This window comes from Festucalex cinctus, chromosome 16 (genome assembly GCF_051991245.1).
Source record: "Festucalex cinctus isolate MCC-2025b chromosome 16, RoL_Fcin_1.0, whole genome shotgun sequence".
NCBI classification, from domain to species: domain Eukaryota; kingdom Metazoa; phylum Chordata; class Actinopteri; order Syngnathiformes; family Syngnathidae; genus Festucalex; species Festucalex cinctus.
Window position 1 is genome coordinate 19,427,352 of NC_135426.1, and position 21,606 is coordinate 19,448,957.

The 21,606-nt window shown below is 46.6% G+C and overlaps 3 protein-coding genes across 7 annotated transcripts; 2 read left to right on the forward strand and 1 right to left on the reverse strand.

Moving 5' to 3' along the window:
* Nucleotides 1–89: 89 nt before the first annotated feature.
* On the forward strand, nt 90–9,936 carry corin (corin, serine peptidase). Of its 3 annotated transcripts, none has more exons than XM_077499867.1 (24): nt 90–250; nt 982–1,126; nt 1,668–1,892; nt 2,658–2,769; nt 2,833–2,940; nt 2,995–3,176; nt 3,344–3,457; nt 3,539–3,646; nt 4,459–4,569; nt 4,633–4,755; nt 4,822–4,893; nt 4,972–5,203; nt 5,300–5,442; nt 5,525–5,632; nt 5,709–5,822; nt 6,584–6,694; nt 6,770–6,893; nt 6,969–7,097; nt 7,207–7,256; nt 7,336–7,522; nt 7,643–7,805; nt 7,877–7,985; nt 8,380–8,513; nt 9,007–9,936. In XM_077499867.1, the coding sequence occupies exons 1-24, from the start codon at nt 206–208 to the stop codon at nt 9,190–9,192; spliced, it is 3,135 nt and encodes a 1,044-aa protein (XP_077355993.1). In that variant the 5' UTR covers nt 90–205; the 3' UTR covers nt 9,193–9,936. The 3 variants fall into 3 exon arrangements, with proteins under 3 accessions (XP_077355993.1, XP_077355991.1, XP_077355992.1); XM_077499865.1 differs by having other exon boundaries at nt 94–250; nt 979–1,126; nt 4,963–5,203; XM_077499866.1 differs by having other exon boundaries at nt 94–250; nt 979–1,126.
* A 141-nt stretch (nt 9,937–10,077) lies between these two features.
* Nucleotides 10,078–16,167, forward strand: LOC144003511 (sodium/hydrogen exchanger 9B2). Of its 3 annotated transcripts, none has more exons than XR_013279006.1 (13): nt 10,078–10,241; nt 10,308–10,395; nt 10,466–10,636; nt 12,142–12,284; nt 12,350–12,477; nt 12,540–12,621; nt 12,705–12,798; nt 13,998–14,104; nt 14,177–14,326; nt 15,274–15,382; nt 15,456–15,592; nt 15,691–15,861; nt 16,033–16,155. XR_013279006.1 is itself a non-coding variant. In XM_077499872.1 (13 exons), the coding sequence occupies exons 2-13, from the start codon at nt 10,308–10,310 to the stop codon at nt 16,107–16,109; spliced, it is 1,461 nt and encodes a 486-aa protein (XP_077355998.1). In that variant the 5' UTR covers nt 10,078–10,241; the 3' UTR covers nt 16,110–16,167. The 3 variants fall into 3 exon arrangements, 2 of the variants coding, with proteins under 2 accessions (XP_077355998.1, XP_077355999.1); XM_077499872.1 differs by having other exon boundaries at nt 15,687–15,861; nt 16,033–16,167; XM_077499873.1 differs by having other exon boundaries at nt 14,180–14,326; nt 15,687–15,861; nt 16,033–16,167.
* Nucleotides 16,168–17,107: 940 nt separating this feature from the next.
* Nucleotides 17,108–20,245, reverse strand: gp1ba (glycoprotein Ib platelet subunit alpha). The gene is made up of 5 exons (XM_077499870.1): nt 20,164–20,245; nt 19,903–20,094; nt 19,720–19,815; nt 19,472–19,651; nt 17,108–18,785 (listed from the first exon to the last, which is right to left on the reverse strand). Exons 1-5 carry the CDS (start codon nt 20,242–20,244, stop codon nt 17,865–17,867), a joined length of 1,470 nt encoding a protein of 489 aa, XP_077355996.1. The 5' UTR covers nt 20,245; the 3' UTR covers nt 17,108–17,864.
* Nucleotides 20,246–21,606: the final 1,361 nt, after the last annotated feature.

Sequence of the window (21,606 nt, forward strand, 5' to 3'; positions counted from 1 at the left end):
CAGCAGTGTCACTTGAGTGTGTGTGCCTGTGTCCGTGTGTGAGACAAAAGTGGCATTCTGTCACGTGCACGCGCGGCACGTCCAGGCGCGGTCACGTGGCGAGAGGAGGGAGAGAAGGGGGCGGGCCGAGCAAGGCTGAAGTCCACGGCGGCGGCCGCTGGCTTCAGTCGGCGCGGTCGTTCGACAGAGGCGGCAGAAGAAGGTCATGTGTTCGTGGCCGCGTGTCACCTTCAACACGGGAACGGACGCGGTGAGTGTGCACGCGCGCGTCCACGTGACTTTTTAGCGACGGTTGGAATCAACCGGAAGCAGAAAATAGCTCAGCAGTATCGGCTGTTGACATGCCGCTAATTGCTTCACGTGACTTTTAAGACTAGTCTAGCTCCGCCCCTTGTGTGTACGTCACCGACTCGGGCAGTGGCGAGCAAAGTAAGGCACGGGGACCACCGAGAGTTTTTTTATTTTATTTTTTTGTAAAATTTGTGTATTGAAATGTATTTTTTTTTCCCTTTGGTAGTAAATTATCCGAAATTTCTATTTAACGGATTAAATAGTTGTAATTAAATGTTTTGAAAAGGAAATAGTTGTAAAGAAAAACTGTTGCACAAAAAACGACTTGTTTTGTTGTATAATTGCAAAGCTAACCATTTATTATACACATTTGAATTGTTTTCCTATTATTAAATAATTGGTTAACTGATTTATTGCAAATAAAACAAAAAAATTGAACATGTCTTCACACAGTATTGTTCCATCAAATAAATATAGTAGTCAAATAGTCAATTTATTAAATACAATTACTTTGTTTTTATTGTTTTTACATTACATAATGTAAGGTAATAAATAAAGCGTTTATATTTATTGTTGGAAAGAATTTGCTAATGTTCAACTCTAATAATCGTTTTGTAATGCTGCACTGATGTCTTCAAAATCTGAGTCTTTGTCCAAAATAATCTCTGCTGACGCTCTGCGCTCCAGCAGGCGACAGGTGGAGTAACTGAAAGCGGGATGGGCGAGGAGGCGTGTCCTCATAAGCCACAGACGTCCAGCCGCCTCCGACTCGTTTACGTCCTACTTCCTATCGCCGGCCTGCTGGGCGGCGTGATGCTCGTGCTCAGCCTCACCGGTATTCACACACACACCTCTGGCGGTCCTTCTGACATGTTGGTTCAACACAAAGAGTACGTTTGTGAGCGGTTGTCATGACAACCAGGAGGCGTCGGCCAATCAGGAGCGGAATTAAATGTGGAGGAATGTCAAATATTTACAAGTGTCGTAAAACATCTTGTCAGCTATTCAGCATCTTCGTCTCGCCCTTGTCTTCTTTCAAGCCACAAACGAGGGCGTACGTGCGCGTTTCTCTCACCGCTGACCTTGAAACGACTTTGAAAGGCGTGATAAGCACACAAACATTCCCGCTTTAGTATTGGAAACTAACCGCAGCTGGCACTTGTGACTGAGGGGCCCTTCCCCGATGATTGTTATTATTAGCCGACATGTGAGAGTGTGAGTGAGTGAGCAAGACGTGAAACCGGGGTCGCCATGGTAACCAGATCCCTCTGACGCTATTCATAGACACGCAAGCTTGTGTATTTAAAATGAACCAATCGAAAGGCTCGGCTGAAGTTGTGAAACAGTTTTTTGTTTTTTTTCCCTTCTCTCCTCAGGTGTGATTGGCGGCCATGTTGCAGACTCCAGCCCCCTCCCTTCTCCCGAGCCGATGGCTGACATGGAGCCCGGTTACCGTGGGAACAATGAAAGCCCCTCCCTACCGGCGGATGCCTCTCCGGCCCCGCCCACTCCGCCGATCACGACGGCCGCCGATTTGCTGACGTCTGTCACCTCGCTGAGCTCCACCTGGTTGACCGCCGCCACATCTGCGCCGGACGCAGGTAAGCGTGCATGTGTCGATATTGAAGCACCAATGGTGCAGCGAGCAACACATATAGACAGACAAAATTACTATTAGGGGTGTCAAAATTAGTGCGTTAATTTAAAGTTCTTTTAATGCCACTAATTTTTTTTTAATGAAATTTTTTGATTAATGACCGGACTTGCATGGAAAACCTGTACTGGGGGAATTCCAGCATGTCAAGATTTTACAGTAATACATGTAATAATTAATAATTAATATTTGTGGAGACTGGGGTCAAGTTGTGTTTTATAATTTAAAAAATGTGCAGAATTTACTTCATGTTAAAGATTAGATAGCTCTTAGTATGAAAAGAAAAATGTCAACTTCTTACAAATGCAATTGTGCCATCTCGTGGCAGAAAAATGACCTCAACAGAAATCAATATCACACTCCTTTTTTTTTTTTTTTTAACAGTACATCTTTTTAATTCGAAACAAACGGTAAATCTTTTTAGTTTGAAACAAAAATGCACTCAGCTGTCACCGTCTTACAAATGCAATTATGCCATCTAGTGGCTGAAAAATGACCAACACAAATCAATATCACACTTGTTTTTTGTTTTGTTTTTTTGTTGTTGTTTTTTTTACAGTTTTTTTACAGTTTTATTGAACATTTTACTGTATATGTAGAACAGATATAAAATGTGCGATTAATCGTGAGTCAACTATTGAAGTAATGCAATTAATTATAATTACAAATTACAAACCCCTAATTATTATATAGTGTTATATTGTTGTTGCAGGTGGTTGCCAGCCACTGGCGGAACCTCAGTGTCACATGTTGCCATACAACCAAACATGGCTGTCGTCCGCCTCCGCCGTGGTGAAGAGTTCAGAGGTGGACATGTTGCTAAGGTAACAGTGGGCGGGGCACGAGGACAGATGTGCACTGGTGTAACGACGCGGCGCTTGTCGCAGGTTCTTCAGCTACCTGAGCAGACTGTCCTGCTACAAGCACATCATGCTGTTCGGCTGCTCTCTGGCCCTGCCGCAGTGTTTCCACGACGACGACGACGCTCGGCACAGGTAAGCCGCGGCATGCGCATCCCAGAATATTCGCTCAACCTGCTCGCTCCGCAGGTGGGTGATGCTGCCCTGCGCGTCCTTCTGCGAGGCGGCCAGGGAAGGTTGCGAGCCCGTCCTGCAAATGTTCAACGCCTCCTGGCCCGACTTCCTGCGTTGCTCGCAGTTCAGCCACGCCCCCTCGTCCTCCGCAGCGCCCCCTGCCTGTTACACGCCTCGGCAAGCTGTGGGCAAACCCTGTGAGTGGCATGCATTTTGATTGGTCCATGCTAATAGGTCACGACGGTACAGGACAAGACATTTTGGTTAGGTCACATGGTGCTTTCTGATTGGTCGATGATGTCAAGTCATAGCAAGAAGTAACATTATTCCTGTCTTAATGCGCTACTCTCTGATTGGCCCACAGCGGCGTGTGGCGGAAAGCAAGACTTCCTGTGCGCCACAGGGAGTTGCGTCCCTCAGAAGCTGGTGTGCAACGGCCACAACGACTGCGACGACTGGAGCGACGAGGCGCACTGCGGTGAGCGCGCACGCACATGCTCGAAAGGCGGTCGTCACGGCGATGCCTCGCCATCATCACACTGATGACATCATCGTTCAGTGTGTTCAGAAGCGCAGTTCCGCTGCTCGACCGGCCGCTGTCTGCCGCCGACTCTGCTGTGTGACGGCTACGACGACTGCGGAGACCTCAGCGACGAGCTCGGCTGTGGTGAGGGCGCAACTGGTCTATATATTGCATTCTGGTTAATAGGGCCGGGTCTAAAATATCGATATATCGATATCGAATCGATCTTCCTTTTCATAGCCCAATATCGATTCATAAAACCATGAATCAATACTTTTAATACAGTTTTTTTACACGGCAAATTAATGTGCCAAATAGGGCCCGACCGATTATTCGGCTGCCGATTATTCGGCCGCCGATTATAATCGGCCAATTATTGGCCTTCAGGGGTTGTGCTGGGGTGGTCACTATTTTTTAACAAGTAAAAAAAATAAATAACAAGTGGACGTTATGTGCTGCTTTTTCTTTTATCGCTCAGTTCCTTAGACTTTTGGCAGAGGCATCTTTTTTTGAATTACAGTTGTAATTCTTTAAAAATATATATATATGCAAGTTTCCTCCTGTAAACATCATTAAGTATGTATTTAATGTATTTAAGACAAGTTGTAAAATGTCCTAAGTCCTCTTGTTTATGTTTAATAAACACCATAAATCATGCTGTTTTCACTAAGTACTCTCTCAAATATTCTCCGTATGGCCGAAAAACATTTCTTGGGAGGAGCAATATGGCGGGCTCGCGACTTCAAAAGTCTTGGCCTATCAGTGGCTAAAACAAGTGAAAATTTGCCGCTTAATTCAGTTTCCACAAATCCAATATAGTAACAAGTAATTTTTACTTGATTTCCTACTTCAAAAATATTTGCTTTGAATTGTTTTGCCTGTAATTAACCCAAAAAGTTTGAGAAACTTTTGCTAGGCTAGGCTAGGCTAAGCTAACGAACTGCTGTGTTTGTTAGTGTGTGACGCGACGCGGGAGCACCGCTGCGGCGATGGCCGCTGCGTGTCCAGGGATTGGCTTTGCGACGGCGACCACGATTGTGTCGACAAGAGCGACGAGCTCAACTGCTGTGAGTTGCCATGGTAACGACGGCCCCCGCCGCTCACATCACCGCTCATCTGTGTGTGCGCAGCATGTCGGAGCCAGGGTCTTTGGGAATGCCGCAACGGCCAGTGCATTCCTTCGGCGTTCCGCTGTGACGGCGAGGACGACTGCAAAGACGGCAGCGACGAAGAGCTTTGCGCGCGCCAGCAGCGTGAGACGTCCGCCTGCCAACCTTTGCGTGTGTGCGTCACTGTCTGACTGTGCGCGCGTGTTGCAGCTCACACCCCGTGCCCCCCCACTCAGCCCGGCTGCACGTCCGTTTCCTGCGACGCGCGACACGAAAACTGCAGTAAGGCTTGACAAATTTCCATTCCGCTTCACGAAACCTCTTTTCAATTCTTTCCACTCCCCTTTGTGGGCGTGTCAGCCGGCTGTGAGCCAATCAGCTTGGAGCTGTGCATGAACCTGCCCTACAACCACACGCGCTTCCCCAACTTCCTGGGTCACGTGTCGCAGCGGGAGAGCTCCGTGTCGTGGGAGTCGTCGCTGTTCCCGGCGCTGGTGCAGACGGGCTGTTACCAGTACCTTATGTTCTACGCCTGCACGCTGCTCGTACCCAAGTGCGACCCGCTCACCTTGAGCACCGTGCCGCCCTGCAGGTGTGCCGGCGCAGTATGCTAGCTGCCTTTTTTGCTAACAAGCCATTAAACAAGACATCTCTGCAGTGTGATTACTCGACGTCTCCCCCCCGACAGGTCTCTGTGTCGCACGGCTAAGGAGAAGTGCGAGTCTGTGCTGGGCATCGTGGGATTGCAGTGGCCCGACGACTCGGATTGCGCTCAGTTCCCCGAAGAGGGCGGCGACTCGCCGTGCCTGCTGCCCGAGGCCGGCGTGGACGGTGCGTACGCGTCCACGTCGCCGCCCGACCCGCCGCTCGCTCACTCCCTCTGTCCGTGTTTGTCGTGTCGCCGTGGCAACAGAGTGCTCCCCCAGCCACTTCAAGTGTCGCTCCGGACGATGCGTCCTGGCCAGCAAGCGCTGCGACGGCCTGGCCGACTGCGACGACCGCAGCGACGAGGACCGCTGCGGTGGGAGCGCCGCCTAACGTTTGTGACACGAAAGTGGAGGCGCCCGCGCTGACGTGTCTTTGCGCGTACGCGGCAGGCTGCACCGAGCGCGCTCTGTGGGAATGTCCAGGCAGCGGCGTCTGCATCAAGACCAGCATGATCTGCGACGGCTTCCCAGACTGCCCCCTGCTGGCCGATGAAGTCAACTGTTGTGAGTCTTTGCCCGAGTGTGGCGTGATGTCACATGGCCTCCGGTGTGAGCATTCTAGCTTCTCAGTTGTACTGTCTTGGCTTAGTCCGGTGCTTCTCAATTATTTTCTGTCATGCCCTCCCCTAGTAAGAAAAAAAACATCTTGCCCCCCACACACACACCCCCATGCGACTATAAATAGTATCATTTGTCTATAAAATTGTTATAAGCACACCTCTGCATAACACTGTATCCGTATTAACGCATAAGAGAATAAAAAAAGAAAGAAATATGGACCAACAAAGAATAGCTTTATTAACTGTAACAGAAAAGATGCATCTGAAATTCAAAAATAAAATTAAATCCTTAGCTTCCAGTTCCTTGTTCCTAATGACTAGCTTTAGGAAGAATAGCCTTTATGTCGTAGCTTGTATTTGTAGTTTCTAAGCCTGACTTCTAGGCACTAGATTTTAAGTAGAGGTACTACATACTAACTAATGTCTCAAGTTCTAGCTTACAAGTCCTGGCTTCTTGCTAGTTTCTAAAACCAGCTTTAAATTTTTAGCTTCAGTCCTTAACTCATTCACTGCCATTGACGGAAAAAGACGTCAAATGATGCATATTTTTTTGCTGGTCTGGCAATGAATGTGTTAATTGTTTCTAGACTCTAGCTTTTATGTTAATCAGTAGCATGATCTGGATTTTAAGTAGTAGCGTTATAGGCGCTAGCTTCCAAGTGCTAGTGCCTTGTCTTAACCCAGCGTGTGTTATTGTTGTGTCAGCGGCGTGTGGAGATAACGAGTTGGCGTGCAACAATCACAAGTGCGTGCACAGGACGTTGTGGTGTGATGGGAAGAAACACTGCACGGACGCCTCCGACGAGTGGGACTGTGGTAACGCCCGCACGCACACAAGCACCCCAACACACAAACAAGGAGATGACTTGAGTGATGTATTGTTGTGTGGAGTGTCTCTGAGCCAATCGTCAGGTTCCATTTTGACCGTGTTGAGGACAGCCGACCACTATCACGTGTGCGCAGACGAGTGGAACCAGCAGCTCAGCGAACTGACCTGTGACCAGCTGGGACTAGGGTAAGGTCAGTAGCACTCACACACAGAAGCGCACACGTGCTGCGGCCGGTCCATCACGGGCAGCGTGTCCCGCAGGGTTCCTGCCTCCGTTTCCACGGTACCCGAGCAGGGAGGTCCTCCGGGCCGCCGTCGCTGGCTACACGTTCATCCCGAGTGGGAGGAGCGCAAAGGCTTGGCTCTACAGGCACGCCTCGAGAAGAGGAGGTATGCGTTTGTAAGAGAGGAAGCCATTTTGGGGGCGGGTCAGGAAGTGAGTAAACATGCTAATGCTAACATTGCGTCAACTGTGTCTGTGTGTATATGTGCGTGTCAGTCACTCGTGTCATTCCGGTAACCGTGTGGCTCTAGTCTGCGTCAGAGACGGTAAGATCCATCAATCCCTCTCCGGTCTCCTCGGGCGGCGTGGGCGGAGTCTACTTCCTGTTTCCCGTCTCTCGGCCAGAGTGCGGCCTGCGCCCGGCAATGGGCGCACAACCCTCCAGGCGGAAGAGGATTCTGGGAGGCCGCGTGGCCCGGCAGGGGGCGTGGCCATGGCAGTGCTCGCTGCAGAGCGGTCAGAGCGGTCACGTGTGCGGCTGCGTCCTCATCGGCGCCAAGTGGGCCTTGACGGTGGCGCACTGCTTTGAGGGGTGAGACCACCCGCATCTCGATTATAGCTTCTAGGCGCTAGCTTTAAAGTGGCAGTTTCGAGGGACTAGTTTTTCGCTTCTCGGCTCTCACTTGACGTTGACTCATGCGTGTCTACGTAGGAGGGAGAAGGCCCATCTATGGAAGGTCCTCTTGGGTCTCAGCAACTTGGACCATCCGGGCGTGCACAGTCAGAGGCGCGCCGTGCGGGCCATCACGGTGCACCCGCGCTACAACCGCGCCGTGGTGGACTACGACATCAGCGTGGTGGAGTTGGACTCGGAGGTGAGACGTCCCTGCGGGGGCTATTGTCGGAATGCTGACGCATTGTGGGATCAAATCTGTCCCCAACTTAGGTGGACGAGACGGCGTGGGTGCGGCCCGTGTGTCTACCGGGACCCAATCAGATTCCCACTCCTGACTCCTACTGCTACATTACAGGATGGGGTCACATGGGCAACAGGAGTAAGTCTGAACACCCAATTCCTGGTTCTAGCTTCTAGATCTAGCTTTCAAGTCTAGCTAATAATATCAATTGTTTGAAGTCCTGGCCTCGAAGTTCTAACTTCCAAGTTCAAGCTGCTGCATTTTAGCTACGAGGCTGTATTTTGCGGGCCATTTCCTTTGTAAGACGCGCTACCGAACACTCATTTCCTGGTTCTAGATTTTGAGTCCTAGCTTTTAGAAGTCTAGCTTTCAAGTCTATCTGATAATTTCAATTGTTTAGTCTCCACCATAGGTACTTGATCCAAGTCCTGGCCTCAAAGTTCAAACTTCCAAGTTCGAGCCGCGACATTTTAGCTACCAGGCTGTATTTTGCGGGCCATTTCCTGTGTGAGACGCGCTACCTCCTCCGCAGTGCCGTTCAAGTTGCAGGAGGGCCAGGTTCGGATCATCTCCATGTCCCAGTGCCAGTCCTACTTCGACATGAAGACCATAACTGCCAGGATGCTTTGTGCCGGTTACGAGGCCGGGACCATCGACTCCTGCATGGTAACCACCGCATGCCTTCAAGTTAGCTTCTTTTAGAAGTACGAGCGGACTTGGGTCTCTTGAAAGGCGCTTCTAGGATTGTTGGGTCTACCTTCCAAGTGCTTGCTTCCAAGTTCTAGCTTACAGACTCTAGCTCAAACTGCTACTTTTTAGGCTCTAACCTTTAGGTCTTACTTCCAAGTTCGAGCTTGTGAATCTAGCTTTTTGACTCTAGCATTTAGGTTAGCTTCCAAGGTCTTACTTCCAAGTCCTAGTTTCTAGGCTGTAGTTTATAGCTTGTGAGTCCAGGGTCGAGCTTCGGTATCCAGGTGCTAGATTTTAGGTTCCAGCTTCCAAAACCAGCTTTGAAGCTCCGTGCTTCCAAATTCTGATTTCTAAGTCATGCCAAGTTATAGTTTGTGGGCTGTAGCTTCTAAATCGTAGCTGAGAGGCTCTAACTTATATGACCTCTGCCCTTTTCCAGCCTGTGTTGATCATGGTTTGTTGTTCCCAGGGCGACAGCGGAGGTCCACTGGTGTGCGAGGAGTCGTCGGGGGGCCGCTGGACGCTGTTCGGCCTGACGTCATGGGGCAGCGTGTGCTTCAGCAAAGTTCTGGGACCCGGCGTGTACAGCAACGTCAGTCACTTCACGCCGTGGATACGGCAGCAGATTTTCATGCGCACGTACCTGCCCGAGTGACACGTGTGCCGTTGTGCGCTGAGAAGAAGTGACGCGGCGCCACACGCGCTCAGTCGACACCGTTAGCCTTCTGATGCTAGCTGCTGTAACATTAGCATAACTGATGCTAACACGTTAGCCTCTTTGAACACTTATTTGATAATCCAGGTTGAGGTTGGCGTAGTAGTTATGGCGTAGTAGTAGAATGATTGTTCTTACCGATGTTTTTTTTTCACTGCTAGCACCACTTTTGTTCTACTAGCGCCATCTATTCGATATCTTTTATATCCATCTCAAGGTCCTGCGCCAACCATGGTGTACTAGTATTTGGACTTTCAAGTGGATATCAAGGACATGGAATAAATGCTCAAACAGCTTTACAAAAAGTAAAAGTTACCAGTTTATGATGTTGGCGATTATTCCTGTGTTCCGTCAGGTGTTGCTGCTAGCTCAACTAGCTTAGCGCTGGCTTAAAAGGGGAGGCTAATTGCGACAGACGATGAGACGATTGCGTGACGGAAATTCTGTGACTTGTTGATGTTAGCTCATTCCTTCACGTCCACATTCCTGGTCGCTAGTCGTTAGCCGTCGTTTGTAAGAGTTTCTTTTTTTCAAGAGTATTTTTCTACACTTTTTTTGTACATAACGTGTGTTGGATTCTCCTATGATGTCACTTCCTGCTTTTGTATTATGAGGAGCCATGTAAAGGAAGTGGATTTTTTTTTTCTGTGTTCAACAGTAAAGCTACACAACTGCTCTCAGTCATTTTGTGTCAGTGTGTGCTTGTATATAAATGTGATTTTTTTTTGTGTGTGTATACGTTGGGGTGTTTGGGTGTGTGTTTCAATGAGCGTTTACAGACTTAGACAAGGAGAGAGATGGATGGAAGAACAACAAGGAAGAAATCCACAAAACACACAAGCACACAAGTTGGGTCAAAGTGCAAGACTTTATTGTGTGTGTGTTTGTGTCTCAGTTTGTGTCTCAGTCACACACTAGTTACAATAAAGGTCAGGACGGTCAGAGAGATTACTGCGGTGGCAACGACAACCAACTAGCTGGATGACACGGTGAGGTCCACAATGCACGCATGCACACACAGACACACTTGTGATTATGTTTGTGTGTGTGTGTAGATGTGTTCGTGCTGCGTCTCGTCCTTCAGCCGCCTGAAGAGCAGATGTCCTCGACCGCGTGGATTCTTCAACCTGATCATCACCAAAGGTGCCAAACACCCAATATTGTGTGTGTGTATTTATGACAACCTGTGTGTAAATTTGGTGTATGTGCACAGCATGTGTGTTGGCGTTGCTTTTCGGCGCCGCATGGTCAGTAACAGGAAGTGAGTGTTTACCGGGAGGGAGAGTGTTCGGCATTGTCATCATCTTCATCAGCGCGGTGCTCGGAGGGCGACTACTCGGGATGGTCCAGTTTCCCGGCCTGCCCCCCATCCCGCCACTGCTTGGTATGACCAGATAGTCTGCTTCACACACTAGTGTAAATTTTGTTCACGAAAACTAGACTAGACTAGACTAAAACCCCATTTAATAAACAATGATTGGGACTCATAGACCCTTCCAGTGTGACATCACGTTGAAGTGCGCCGCCCCTTGCGGTGGAGGGCAGGGCGTCAATGCGAGTGAATTAGAAAACAATCGGTGTGACCTAGAAAATAGGTCAAACAGTTGATAAATCAGCGACCAATGCTATGGTGCACTTGTGCGCAGATAATATCTTATATCAGGTAGTTTTTCTCTTTTTCATATCCAGTTGGTCATAACATTAACCTCTGATTGTAAATTTGAGACGTGATGAATGAGCCATATTATCTTTAGTGGAACAATCTTTTTTTTTTTTCTTTTTTCCTGCAATTTACCCCATGAAAGTAGTAGTTATCGACGTACTGCTTCAACCAAAAACAACATACCTTAAGCTTCCACGTCCACTTTTCCCTCCAATAAACTCAATGTTTTTGTAGCTAGCGGCTCCAAACGACTGGTTTCAATGATTCGCAGTAATGTAGTGTCCTACTCGGGACGTTTTTTGTGACACTTGACATATTTCCCATCTTTGAACAAAAACGCTCGCTGAAAATCAAGCTCTCTAAATTCATTTGTTCTGAGATGTTTGCCTTCCGGGAGGTGCTGCGGGAGCTAAGTGGTGACGTCAGCTGGAAGGATCTATAAAGCCGAGACAAAAATTTAGCTCACTTAATAAAGACTGGACTAATCTATGGACATTTTAGTTCACAAAGAAAGATGGGACGAAAATTATGACTTCGTAAAATCCGAGCACTGCTAATCTGCCCTTTCAAGTCTGCAGCTAGCAAGTGCAACGTAACATTAATGCAACAGCTATAGGCTAACGTTCAAACAATGTTAATCTGACCACTAACTAATGCTAGCTAATTTACTAGCTTGTATAGGCTAACGTTCAAACAATGTTAATCTGACCGCTAACTAATGCTAGCTAATTCACTAGCTTGTATAGGCTAACTAACGTTCAAACAATGTTAATCTGACCGCTAATGCTAGCTAACTTACTAGCTTGTAGCACAGAGCCATAGTAGCCACTTGTTGATATACTGTAATTGCGTGTGAAGTGGTTATAAATAAAAAAGATGAGAGAACATTTTATGTTAAGTAGTTTTAGATGAGATGGTAATGTTCAATATTATCTGATGACAAAAAAATGTAAAAGGGTAAAATGCTTGTCGTGACTAAAATGTTGACAGTTTCTGTTGACTAAAATTAGATAAATAAAATTGTTTTCTTGAACCAAAATAAAGACTAAAATGCTTGATTTAGAGTTGACTAAAAGGTGACTAAATAAAAATGGGATGAGGTTGACTATTATAAAAACTACAAAGTGTGATTGTAATTGGACTAAAACTGAGCCTAAATTTAAAAATGGCTGATAAAATCAACACTTTCACACACACACACACGCGTACACCTGATGTTTGCGCAGGCATGTTGCTGGCCGGTTTGCTCCTGAGGAATGTTCCGTACGTGACGGACGCCGTCTACGTGGACGCCACCTGGTCCTCGGCTTTGAGGAGCGTGGCGCTGGCCATCATCCTGGCCCGAGCCGGACTGGGCCTGGACCCCTCGGTACTGCACACACAATGCGTATGCGCGCACACGTGCTGACGGGGGGGGGGGGGGTCTTCTTTCAGGCGCTGCGTCGTCTGAAGGCTGTGTGCCTGCGTGTGGCGGTCGGACCGTGCGTCGTGGAGGCGTGCGTCGTTGCCGTGGTTTCGCACTTCCTGTTGGCTCTGCCCTGGGTGTGGGGCTTCCTGCTGGGGTATGTGTTGCGTGTCGCCGTGGTTGCGGGCCAGCACGTGACCCGTGCGCGTGCGTGCGCAGGTTCGTCCTGGCGGCGGTGTCACCGGCCGTGGTGGTTCCATCCATGTTGCTGCTCCAGAAGGAAGGTTACGGAAGTGAGAAGGTAAGCTGCTAGTTTTTCCGGACTAAAGTTCTACTCCAGAAGTTCATCTTGGCTTCTAGTGAAGTTCATCCGGCCTTCCGCAGGGCATCCCGACGCTCCTGATGGCTGCCGGCAGCTTTGACGACATTTTGGCCATCACGGGCTTCTCCACGTGTCTGGGCGTGGCCTTCTCCACAGGTTCGGATTCTGTTTGGTTGGGTTTTGCTCTCTATGCACACTAGGGGAACCTCTGGTTACCTCACGATACGATGTGATACAAGGCACACAATAACGATTATCTCACGATATGATGATACAGCGATTATTGATATATTGGTCAGGTAATAAATCCACGATAATTTTTTTTTTTTTTTTAACAACAAATTTCTGTTAACAAATTTGTGTCTTTCTTAAGCACTATTGTCATGCAACATATCAGTCAGTCACAGTTATGTTTCATTTTATAAACTAACATTGCAAAAATAAGTAAAATTAGTTAAACATTAAATCCAATTAAATCAATATGAACTCATTTGCTCCCAAAAACGTAAAAATATGTTCTATTTTAAATATTACCATGCTTCCAAAGACGTATTTCTACGTTTTTTTTGTTTTTTTGTTTTTTTTACGCTTGTGCATACAGAAGGCTTTGATGCAGCCTTTGAACTGAAGAGAATGGTAATGCCTATGGTAGTTATTACAAAAACGGCCAGCAGGTGGCAGCAGAGTATAAGAGATCAACCAGGGCCATGTTGCAACAAAGCTGTTTTCCTCACAGTTTTAGAGATTTGTGAATAATGATGAAACTCATCTATATTCTAATGCTAATTGCTGCAAAATGGAAACAGATAGAAATATACTTTTTTTTCCTGGTGAAAGAAGAGACTAATCTTTCTTTTTGGTAGGTTCCATGTTTTTATAGCAACAGAACACAATATTCTGTGGGCCTTGCAAAATCAGTCCAAATCCAGGAAAACAGCCGGGAGCGAAGGGGGTTGCTTCACTGAAAATGGCTGCAAGTGAATTCGTTAATATTCCTCAGAAATTGTGTGCTTCAAAAAGTCGAAACATAAAATATGTTTTAAAACTTTAAAATTGAAGATATAATGCACATTTTTCATGCAAAAATGAGTCACTTGCTAGACAGATAAATGTCTTACACAAGTAAAAGTAAGCTAATGAGTCTTCTTCGCCTGAAGACTTCCGTTTATTTCCCTGCCACTCCTATTAGGTGCTCCCCCTAGTGGCCCGCCAAGTAATTACTCAATAAGTAATGGACAATGGAGCCGTTTTAACGGCTGTATATTAACTACAACGTAGGCTTATCGATAATCGATCGGGAGACAAGTATCACGATTTATCGTGACAGCATCACATGTGCATGCGGATGTGCGCAGGTTCCACGTGGATGAGCGTCCTGAAGGGTCTCCTGGAGGTGGTGGGTGGTGTGGTGGGCGGCGTCCTTGTGGGCATCTTCTTGTGTTTCTTCCCCAGCATGGATCAGGTGCGTATGGAAAACAGTTTTGAGCATGTGGTCCGCGTCCTTGATATCCGACTGAAGGTGGCGCTGGTGCAGGAGGACCTGGTGGTGACCAGAAGCTTCCTCCTGTTGGCCTTCTCCGTCTTCGCCGTCTTTTTCACTCAAGTGGTGGGTGCCTCCGGGGCCGGAGGCCTGTGCACCTTGGTTCTGGCCTTCCTGGCTGCGCTGGGTTGGCGGGCTGACAAGGTAATCGTGGTTGACCCCTTGAGGGGGAGGGAAAAAAAAAATCATACCGTGGCCTTCACTTGAATGGATAATCTCTCAGGTGGTCCAATTTGTTAGTTACAGTTTCTCTAACCCACTGAGGAATAAAAAAAATATAGCACAGCCAGGCATGGGGAGCAACGGAATACATGTACCGCCATTACGTATTCAGAATACAAAAAAACAAAAACTAACTGTATTCCATTACAGTATAGGAAAAAAAAACATGTAATCAGATTACAGGTACATTTACTAAAAATGGGGATTATTTTTGAGGGATTACAATTTCTACAATGAGAGAGAGCGAGGCCTTTGTGTCGTGTTGATGTCATACGTGTCGTCGACACGCGGCCAGTTTAAAAAGTTCACGGACGAAAGGAGGAAGTGGCGACTGGTATTCACTGTTTGGAACATATTTGGCTAGCTGAAGTACTGATTTACCTTTAACAGAGATGGGAAAAACCAGGTCAAGAAAGTTAAAAACACTGCCAGAGTTTGGGTTTTGCGACAGGTGCTTCTCGTAATGACCTCGTTTACCTGCCGGTTGATTACAAGCTAGATCGCTAGGTAGCGAGCTAATCTAGATCGCTAACCTAGCTAGTCTAGCTAGTCTAGTTAGCTAGATAGCTAGCTAATCTAGATAGCTCGCTAATCTAGTCATTTGCTATTTGTAGGCTGCCTTATCACCCACAAATAGCGGGGGCGCGCTGTAGAGAAATATGTTGTGGTGATATTTATTTTTATTTTGTCTTCATGAGCATACTTGGCATCAGAGTAATCCAAAATTATTCCAAAGTAATCAAGTTACATTACTTTAATATTATACTTATAACTGTAACGGAAAGTAACCCTCCCAACCCTGATCACGGCCTCCACTCGAATATGCCATACGTCTATTGGACAGCCAATGATATGGCGTCGCCCTGTAGGCGGGGGTGGCAGCCATATTGGGGAGGTGCTGGGACGTGTTCCAGCCCCTGCTCTTCGGCCTGATTGGAGCAGAGATCATCATAACGACGCTGAGCCTCAGTACTGTGGGTGAGGAGCACATCTGGCACGATAGGGCCAGCGACCTTTCGCGTCGTGACGACTCGGCTGCGGTCCCGTGCAGGTTTGGGTGTGGCCGTGATCGCCATCGGTCTGGTGGTGCGGCTGACTGCCACCTTCGCGTTGGTACACGGCGCGGGCTTCGTGCTCAAGGAGAAGCTCTTCATCGCCATCGCCTGGATGCCAAAAGCCACGGTGCAGGTACGTCGCCACTTCCCTTGGCGAGAGGTCAAAGTTGAGCACAGGCCCAGTGAAACTCGGCGGCGGCCTACGGGTAAATCTAAATGTGCGACAGGCAGCCATCGGCTCCACAGCGTTGGACACGGCTCGGGACGCGGGCGACGACACATTGGTGAAGTTCGGTTTAGACGTGCTAACGTTAGCTGTGTTAGCCATCTTGATCACCGCGCCCATCGGAGCGCTGGGCATCGGCCTGGCGGGGCCTCGCCTTCTGAGCCGACAGGTCAAAGGTCAGCACATAATTTTTTTATTGTGAGAATGCTAGTGACATCGTGTGAAATATTTTTCATTCTAACCAATTCAACTCATTCACTATATCTCACTTGTCTTGACATGCCAAATGATATTTTGCCAGTTTTTATTGACACTTATTTATTTTTTTTTATTATTATTATTGTTAGCACCTGAGGCAGTGGGCGGAGTGTCTTCTCCGGTTGGCCAAGGTGAAGGTGAAGTTATTTTTGAGAGCAGGCTGTGATGACCGGTAACTCAAACAAATACAAACGGCAGAGGACATCTTGCACCATTTTTTTTTTTTTTTTTTTTTTTTTTTTTTTTTTTTTTTTTTTGTGTTTGTATCTAAATAGTTGTGTGTCTGGATTGCCTTCTCCCTGGTCAAGTGTGAAATTAAACAAGTCCATCCATTTGTTACCAAACAGTGGAGCTAATGAAAATAATTACCCCAAGAGTAATTTGGTGACTTGGTAATGAATTGCTGCACCCACCAGTGATAATGCAACAGATTCGCTCTGACCGTTTGTCCCGCAAACAAGCGGATGTAATCATATGCTGTGTATATAATAATATGTCTACATTTTTATTTTTATTTTTATTTTTATGGGACTTTTGACTAAAGCAAACAGACACCTCAGATCTCTTTTCAAGTATAAAATGTATATGTCTCCCTTAATTAAATTTTTGTAATCGTATAAATCAGGTTTTTTTTTTAAGCTATGGGCTTATTAAAAAATATATTCTGATTTGATTGTGATGTATCATCACATAAATCTGACAGTTTTTTTTTTTGTTTTTAACAAAATTTATATATTACAGTAATACATTTTCTTCCACAACAAAAACAAGACTTGTTTTCTACAATACACTCCAATGACATTTTGAGAATAAAGTTGTATTTTTGAAAATCACTTGTTGAAATAACTTTTTTTTTTTCTCCTCGTTGTCAGAATATTCCCTTATTTTATTTATTTAATTTTAGAAAAATTCAACCTCATACACCTTTTTCTCATTTTTTTCTCTCTCGAAAATAGTCATATTTTTCCATCTATTTGGGTACGTGGTATTTTTATTTTTTTTTACAAATTTTGTTGAAGTAAATTAAGAAGAAAATAAAACAGACAATATAATATATATCAAAATTAACAAGAAGAGGCGGTAGTTCAGTTTATTAATTTCATTAATGACATCACGGCGTCACACAAACCGGAAGTTGGCCTCGATTGACGCCATTTGGCAACAACCGCCCTTTGGACGCAAGGTAAAAACGAGACTATTTTTAAGCTTCATTTGCTGCTTAGGTGAACACTGCACAGTGATTAAAGTTTTTTTTAAAAAAAAGGCTATAATGCCAAAAGTTAAGCTAAAGTGTTGCGTAGACTCAAGTAAAATATATCTTCAAAGTTAAAAAGTCAAGATAACACCCTAGTAAAATAACGAGCCACCTGCTAGCAATCAATTGTCGACACACGGTGTCGTAATTTCATACAGACAAACTCAAATAAAATAGAACTACTGTACGGTACGGTGACGTTTTAATTCATGGAGACTATTTTAATTCCTTTATCGTGACACCGAACGACTAATGTCAACTTGATGTCACAATTGAAGGTTGGCAACCTCTAAAATGTCTGGAATACAAATCGTCATACAAAAGTGTTTGTTGATATTCGTCCCTGATAAAAATGAATACATTCGCAAATATTTTCCAGATTTGAAGCCTTTTAAACAAAATATGTTCTATTTAGGAATAAATAGTTATCAGTTATCTTGGCTATGTCAAATTTGATTGTGTTGTATCAATCTTTTTGGAATAGTCTGCAGCCTGTAGCTGTTTCTTTTACATCCTAATTAATAAGTGGATTTATATAGTTTTGGACAAGATATTTTGCACTGTATACCGAGATTTGATTTAGCTGTCTTCATTTTAAATGTGCTTCTGAACCATTGAATTTAATGAGCAATAGCAATCTTGCAAACAGAAAATAAAGGGTGGACATTAGTGGGCGGGCCACCACTCGGGGGTCACGCCGGGTAGCTGTTGTGCCAGCCACGCGCCCACCACCCAATCTCGCTCCTCTCTCCCACCCGGCCACTCCCTCTCCTGGCGCAGAAGCACACTGAAGCGTTGCCTCCACCCTGTGCCATCCTGACGCTCTCCCATGACATCACTCCATTGCTGCAGCGCCACTTGTGTCCCAGGAGCTCGGTGCAGGGTCGTCCTGTACACCGGGCCGCCTTGGACCATCTCCCCCTCTTCGCGGTTGACGAAGAGGACCGAACGATAAACCGACGTCGTGCCGCCGTAGAGCCTCACCTGCTGGGCGCCGCCCTCTGTCGCTAGTGCGGCGCTCAGTGGCTTGTACGCCCCCCTGTACAGGACCACGAGTCTCACTAGAATCATGAGGGAACTCGCTGCCCCCAGTGCACACAGGCACACATTGCCGGCAAACAACCACACGCAAAACACACCGGCACCGGGCGTGTGGCGGAGAGGAGTGGCGCCACCCTCGTTCTTCCCCCACCGCCAGGTCCAAGGGACCTCAGAGTCAGTGGGCGTTACAGCTGGGAGAGTGGCGGGAAGGGTTGCAGTTGAAGTTGTAGGAAGTGACTCGGTTGTAGGACGTGATGGAGTGACAGTCGGTGGTTGTGGTGCTAGAGTGGTCAGCACGGTGGTTGTGGTGCTAGAGTGGTCAGGAAATGACACGCTGGAAGTGGTCGGCGGTGCAGGCTGCTTAGCAATGAGCCCGTCGCCCCTGACACCCTCACTCTCCCACTCCGGACCCTCGGTGACACTGCTGGTGAAGCTGGGCGGTAGGAGGCTGGTGGGGATCTGGGGTGGCGTGGGAGTTGTACACAAGTAGTCCAGGGCCACATCGAAGACGGCTTGACCTTTAGATTGCTGAGGCGAGTGGCACACCTGCAAGGCCAGATTGGGCGTGACTTTGCACACATAACCTTACATTATTGTGTATGGCACAAGATGCAATTACAGATTCTTGTAGATAATAACATTTCTGTAGAAATCGTATAACTAATCAACTGTTACAATCGGGACTTGATTTTAGATACTCAAAATCAAATGACTTGAATTTACAAGGAAGAGGTTAAAGGGGAAGTCAACCCTAAAAAATGTTTTTGACAATAATATGTTCTATGCAGCCCCACTAATCCCGATATTGTATTCTGGTTAACATTGTGTTAGTGGAATATGAGTTAAGCAGCAAAATCCAGCCGCTTTTATCCATCTGAGGGGGCGGCCATTTTGCCACTTGCTGTCGACTGAAGATGACATCACAGTTGCTCAGGTCTCCGGTAACAACCGATCACAGTGCAGCTTGAGAAAACATGTGAGTTCTGATTGGTCATTGCCTGATCCCTGAGTAACATTGATCTGTCGACAGCAAGTGGCAATATGGCCGCCTCCTGAGATAGATAAAAACGTCTGGATTTTGCTTCGTAACTCATATTCCAACATATAATATTAATCAGAATGTCATGTTTAGACTTGTGAGGTCACATAACATATTATTGTCAAGAAATGTTTAAGGTTGTTAAGTATGTAATATCTCTCCATTGATTTGTTTGGCACGTGCGGAGACGAACCAGACTCTTGTGGTCTCTCGAGATGATCTTGCCGTCGCGCACGTAGAAGTTGAAGTAGAAGTCTTCCAAGTACGTGCGCAGGTATGTCAGGCTGCAGTCACAGGTCCACGGGTTGGCCGAGAGGTACAAGTAGGGCACGTCCTCCCTCGGGTTGAACCAATCGTCCGGCAGCTCGCTAATCTGAGGAGGAAAGGCAGGAAGTGAAGGTCTCGCGGACGTCTCGCGCAATCGCATCTCTCTGCTTTTACCTGGTTTGTTTCCAGGTATAGTGTTTCTATGGCAATAAGAGGGCGGAGCAAGCGGGGCGGCAGAACCCTGATGTGATTGGACGTCAGGTCTAAGATCTGAAAGGAAGAATGCGTTAAAGATCAGGAAATGAAAACAAAATCATTTTCATGTTGTTTTTTTGGATGACGTGAAAAGATCTCGACCTCTAACTTGCTGAGCCCGGCGAACGTGTCATCGCTCAGAGACTCGATGGCGTTATTGTCCAGGTGGAGATTTATCAGGGCGGGGCAGGCGGAGAAGGCCCGGTCGGCCAGAGACGTGAGGCGGTTGTGTCCGAGTCGGAGGACTCTGAGACCCGGCAGAAGTGGCGCGGCGCTCGCCATCACCTGACCCACCTGAGGGTGGAAAGCGAGGTGGATTTTAGCGTGACGCGGCTTGGTCACGTGACCCATCGGATCAGTCACCTCGTTGGCTGTCAGGTCCAGCTCGTACAGCTTGCTGAACATCTGGAAGGATCCCCAGGACAGGCTGGAGAACTGGTTCATGGGAAACAAGAGAACCTAACGAGAAGAGATGAAACTGTCAAACAGGAAGTAGGAAGTGTGTGCAGTAATCAGCATCGAGTGTTTTGACATCTGAAATGCTGTAGTCACACATGACACTAATGAGTCACATGATATTGTTGAACATTTTCACTTAGGGGCGTACTCGTTATTGTTGCCAGGGGGTCAACTTTTGTGAGATACTGTTAGAAATTATCAAGGACTGCCGTGCAAAATAAACCAATGTCAATATATGTCAATAGCATAAATAGTTGAACAAAGATACCTGACGCACATCAAATCTAACTTTTTCCTCATTTTTCCAGAACCCGTTACCTCGATCGTGGTTTGGAGACCCGCAGGAACGCCGCCAAAACCGGCCGCCGTGCAGTTGAGCCGCACTCGGTGGTCCGTGTCCCGGTCACTATGGCAACCGTCCGTGGCTATAACCGCGGCGGCGACGATGGCGCACAGGAGGACAACCAAGAAGAGCTTCATGCTGAAGGTAACGCTCAAACGATGCCAATGAAGCACACCAAGTATGCCTGTGCATTTGCGAGCGTGTGCTTGCGTGTTTTGATTGACAGCTGCTCACACCGGAAGTGTGTTGCTTGATAACATGTTGATCTGCTGTGGAAGTTGCATGCGAATGCTGGCGCACTGGAAACAAGAAATTATTTTACGGTTCAAGTACTTTGAGCCAGTGCATCAACTCAATAAATACATTTACTTCATTTATTTATAAATAAGGTTGTTGAATATAATCAAAATATTGAAATCTTGTGACACAAAAACACAATCAAGTTATGAAGTTGTAGTGTTTATTGGGGTCCAGTCTTTTGAGGTGTGGGGGTTCAAGACTGCAAAATAACATTTCAGAGACGACGACAAAACAGAAGCTTGTATAGGAGCCAAACAATCTTCACTTTGTGACTCGAAACACACTCACACGCACGCACACACATTCACATACATGTTGAGATAAGCAGCACCCAAGAGAATCTCCCATTTGAAAAGACGCAATGATAATAATTATAATAATCATCAAATGAATAATAATGTGAGTGTTGATGAGGTTAGAAAGCACACAAGAGGGGTGAAAAAAGTTACACAAAAGGTGTGGTCATCATTTCCCATCATGCTCAGCGGGGACACGTCACTTGTAGAGCCACTATTCGCTAACATGACAATGGGGTGAAAAAGAACACCTCAAAAGAAAAAAGAAACACAATAATAGGGGGGGAAAAAAATAATCTATGACTGCTCCTTCGGCACTTTCAGCTCCCTTCCAAAAAAAAAACAAAAAACTCCCAAAACATGATTACATGAGCTTTGTAACATCTTCTTCTAAAACTCCACAACATT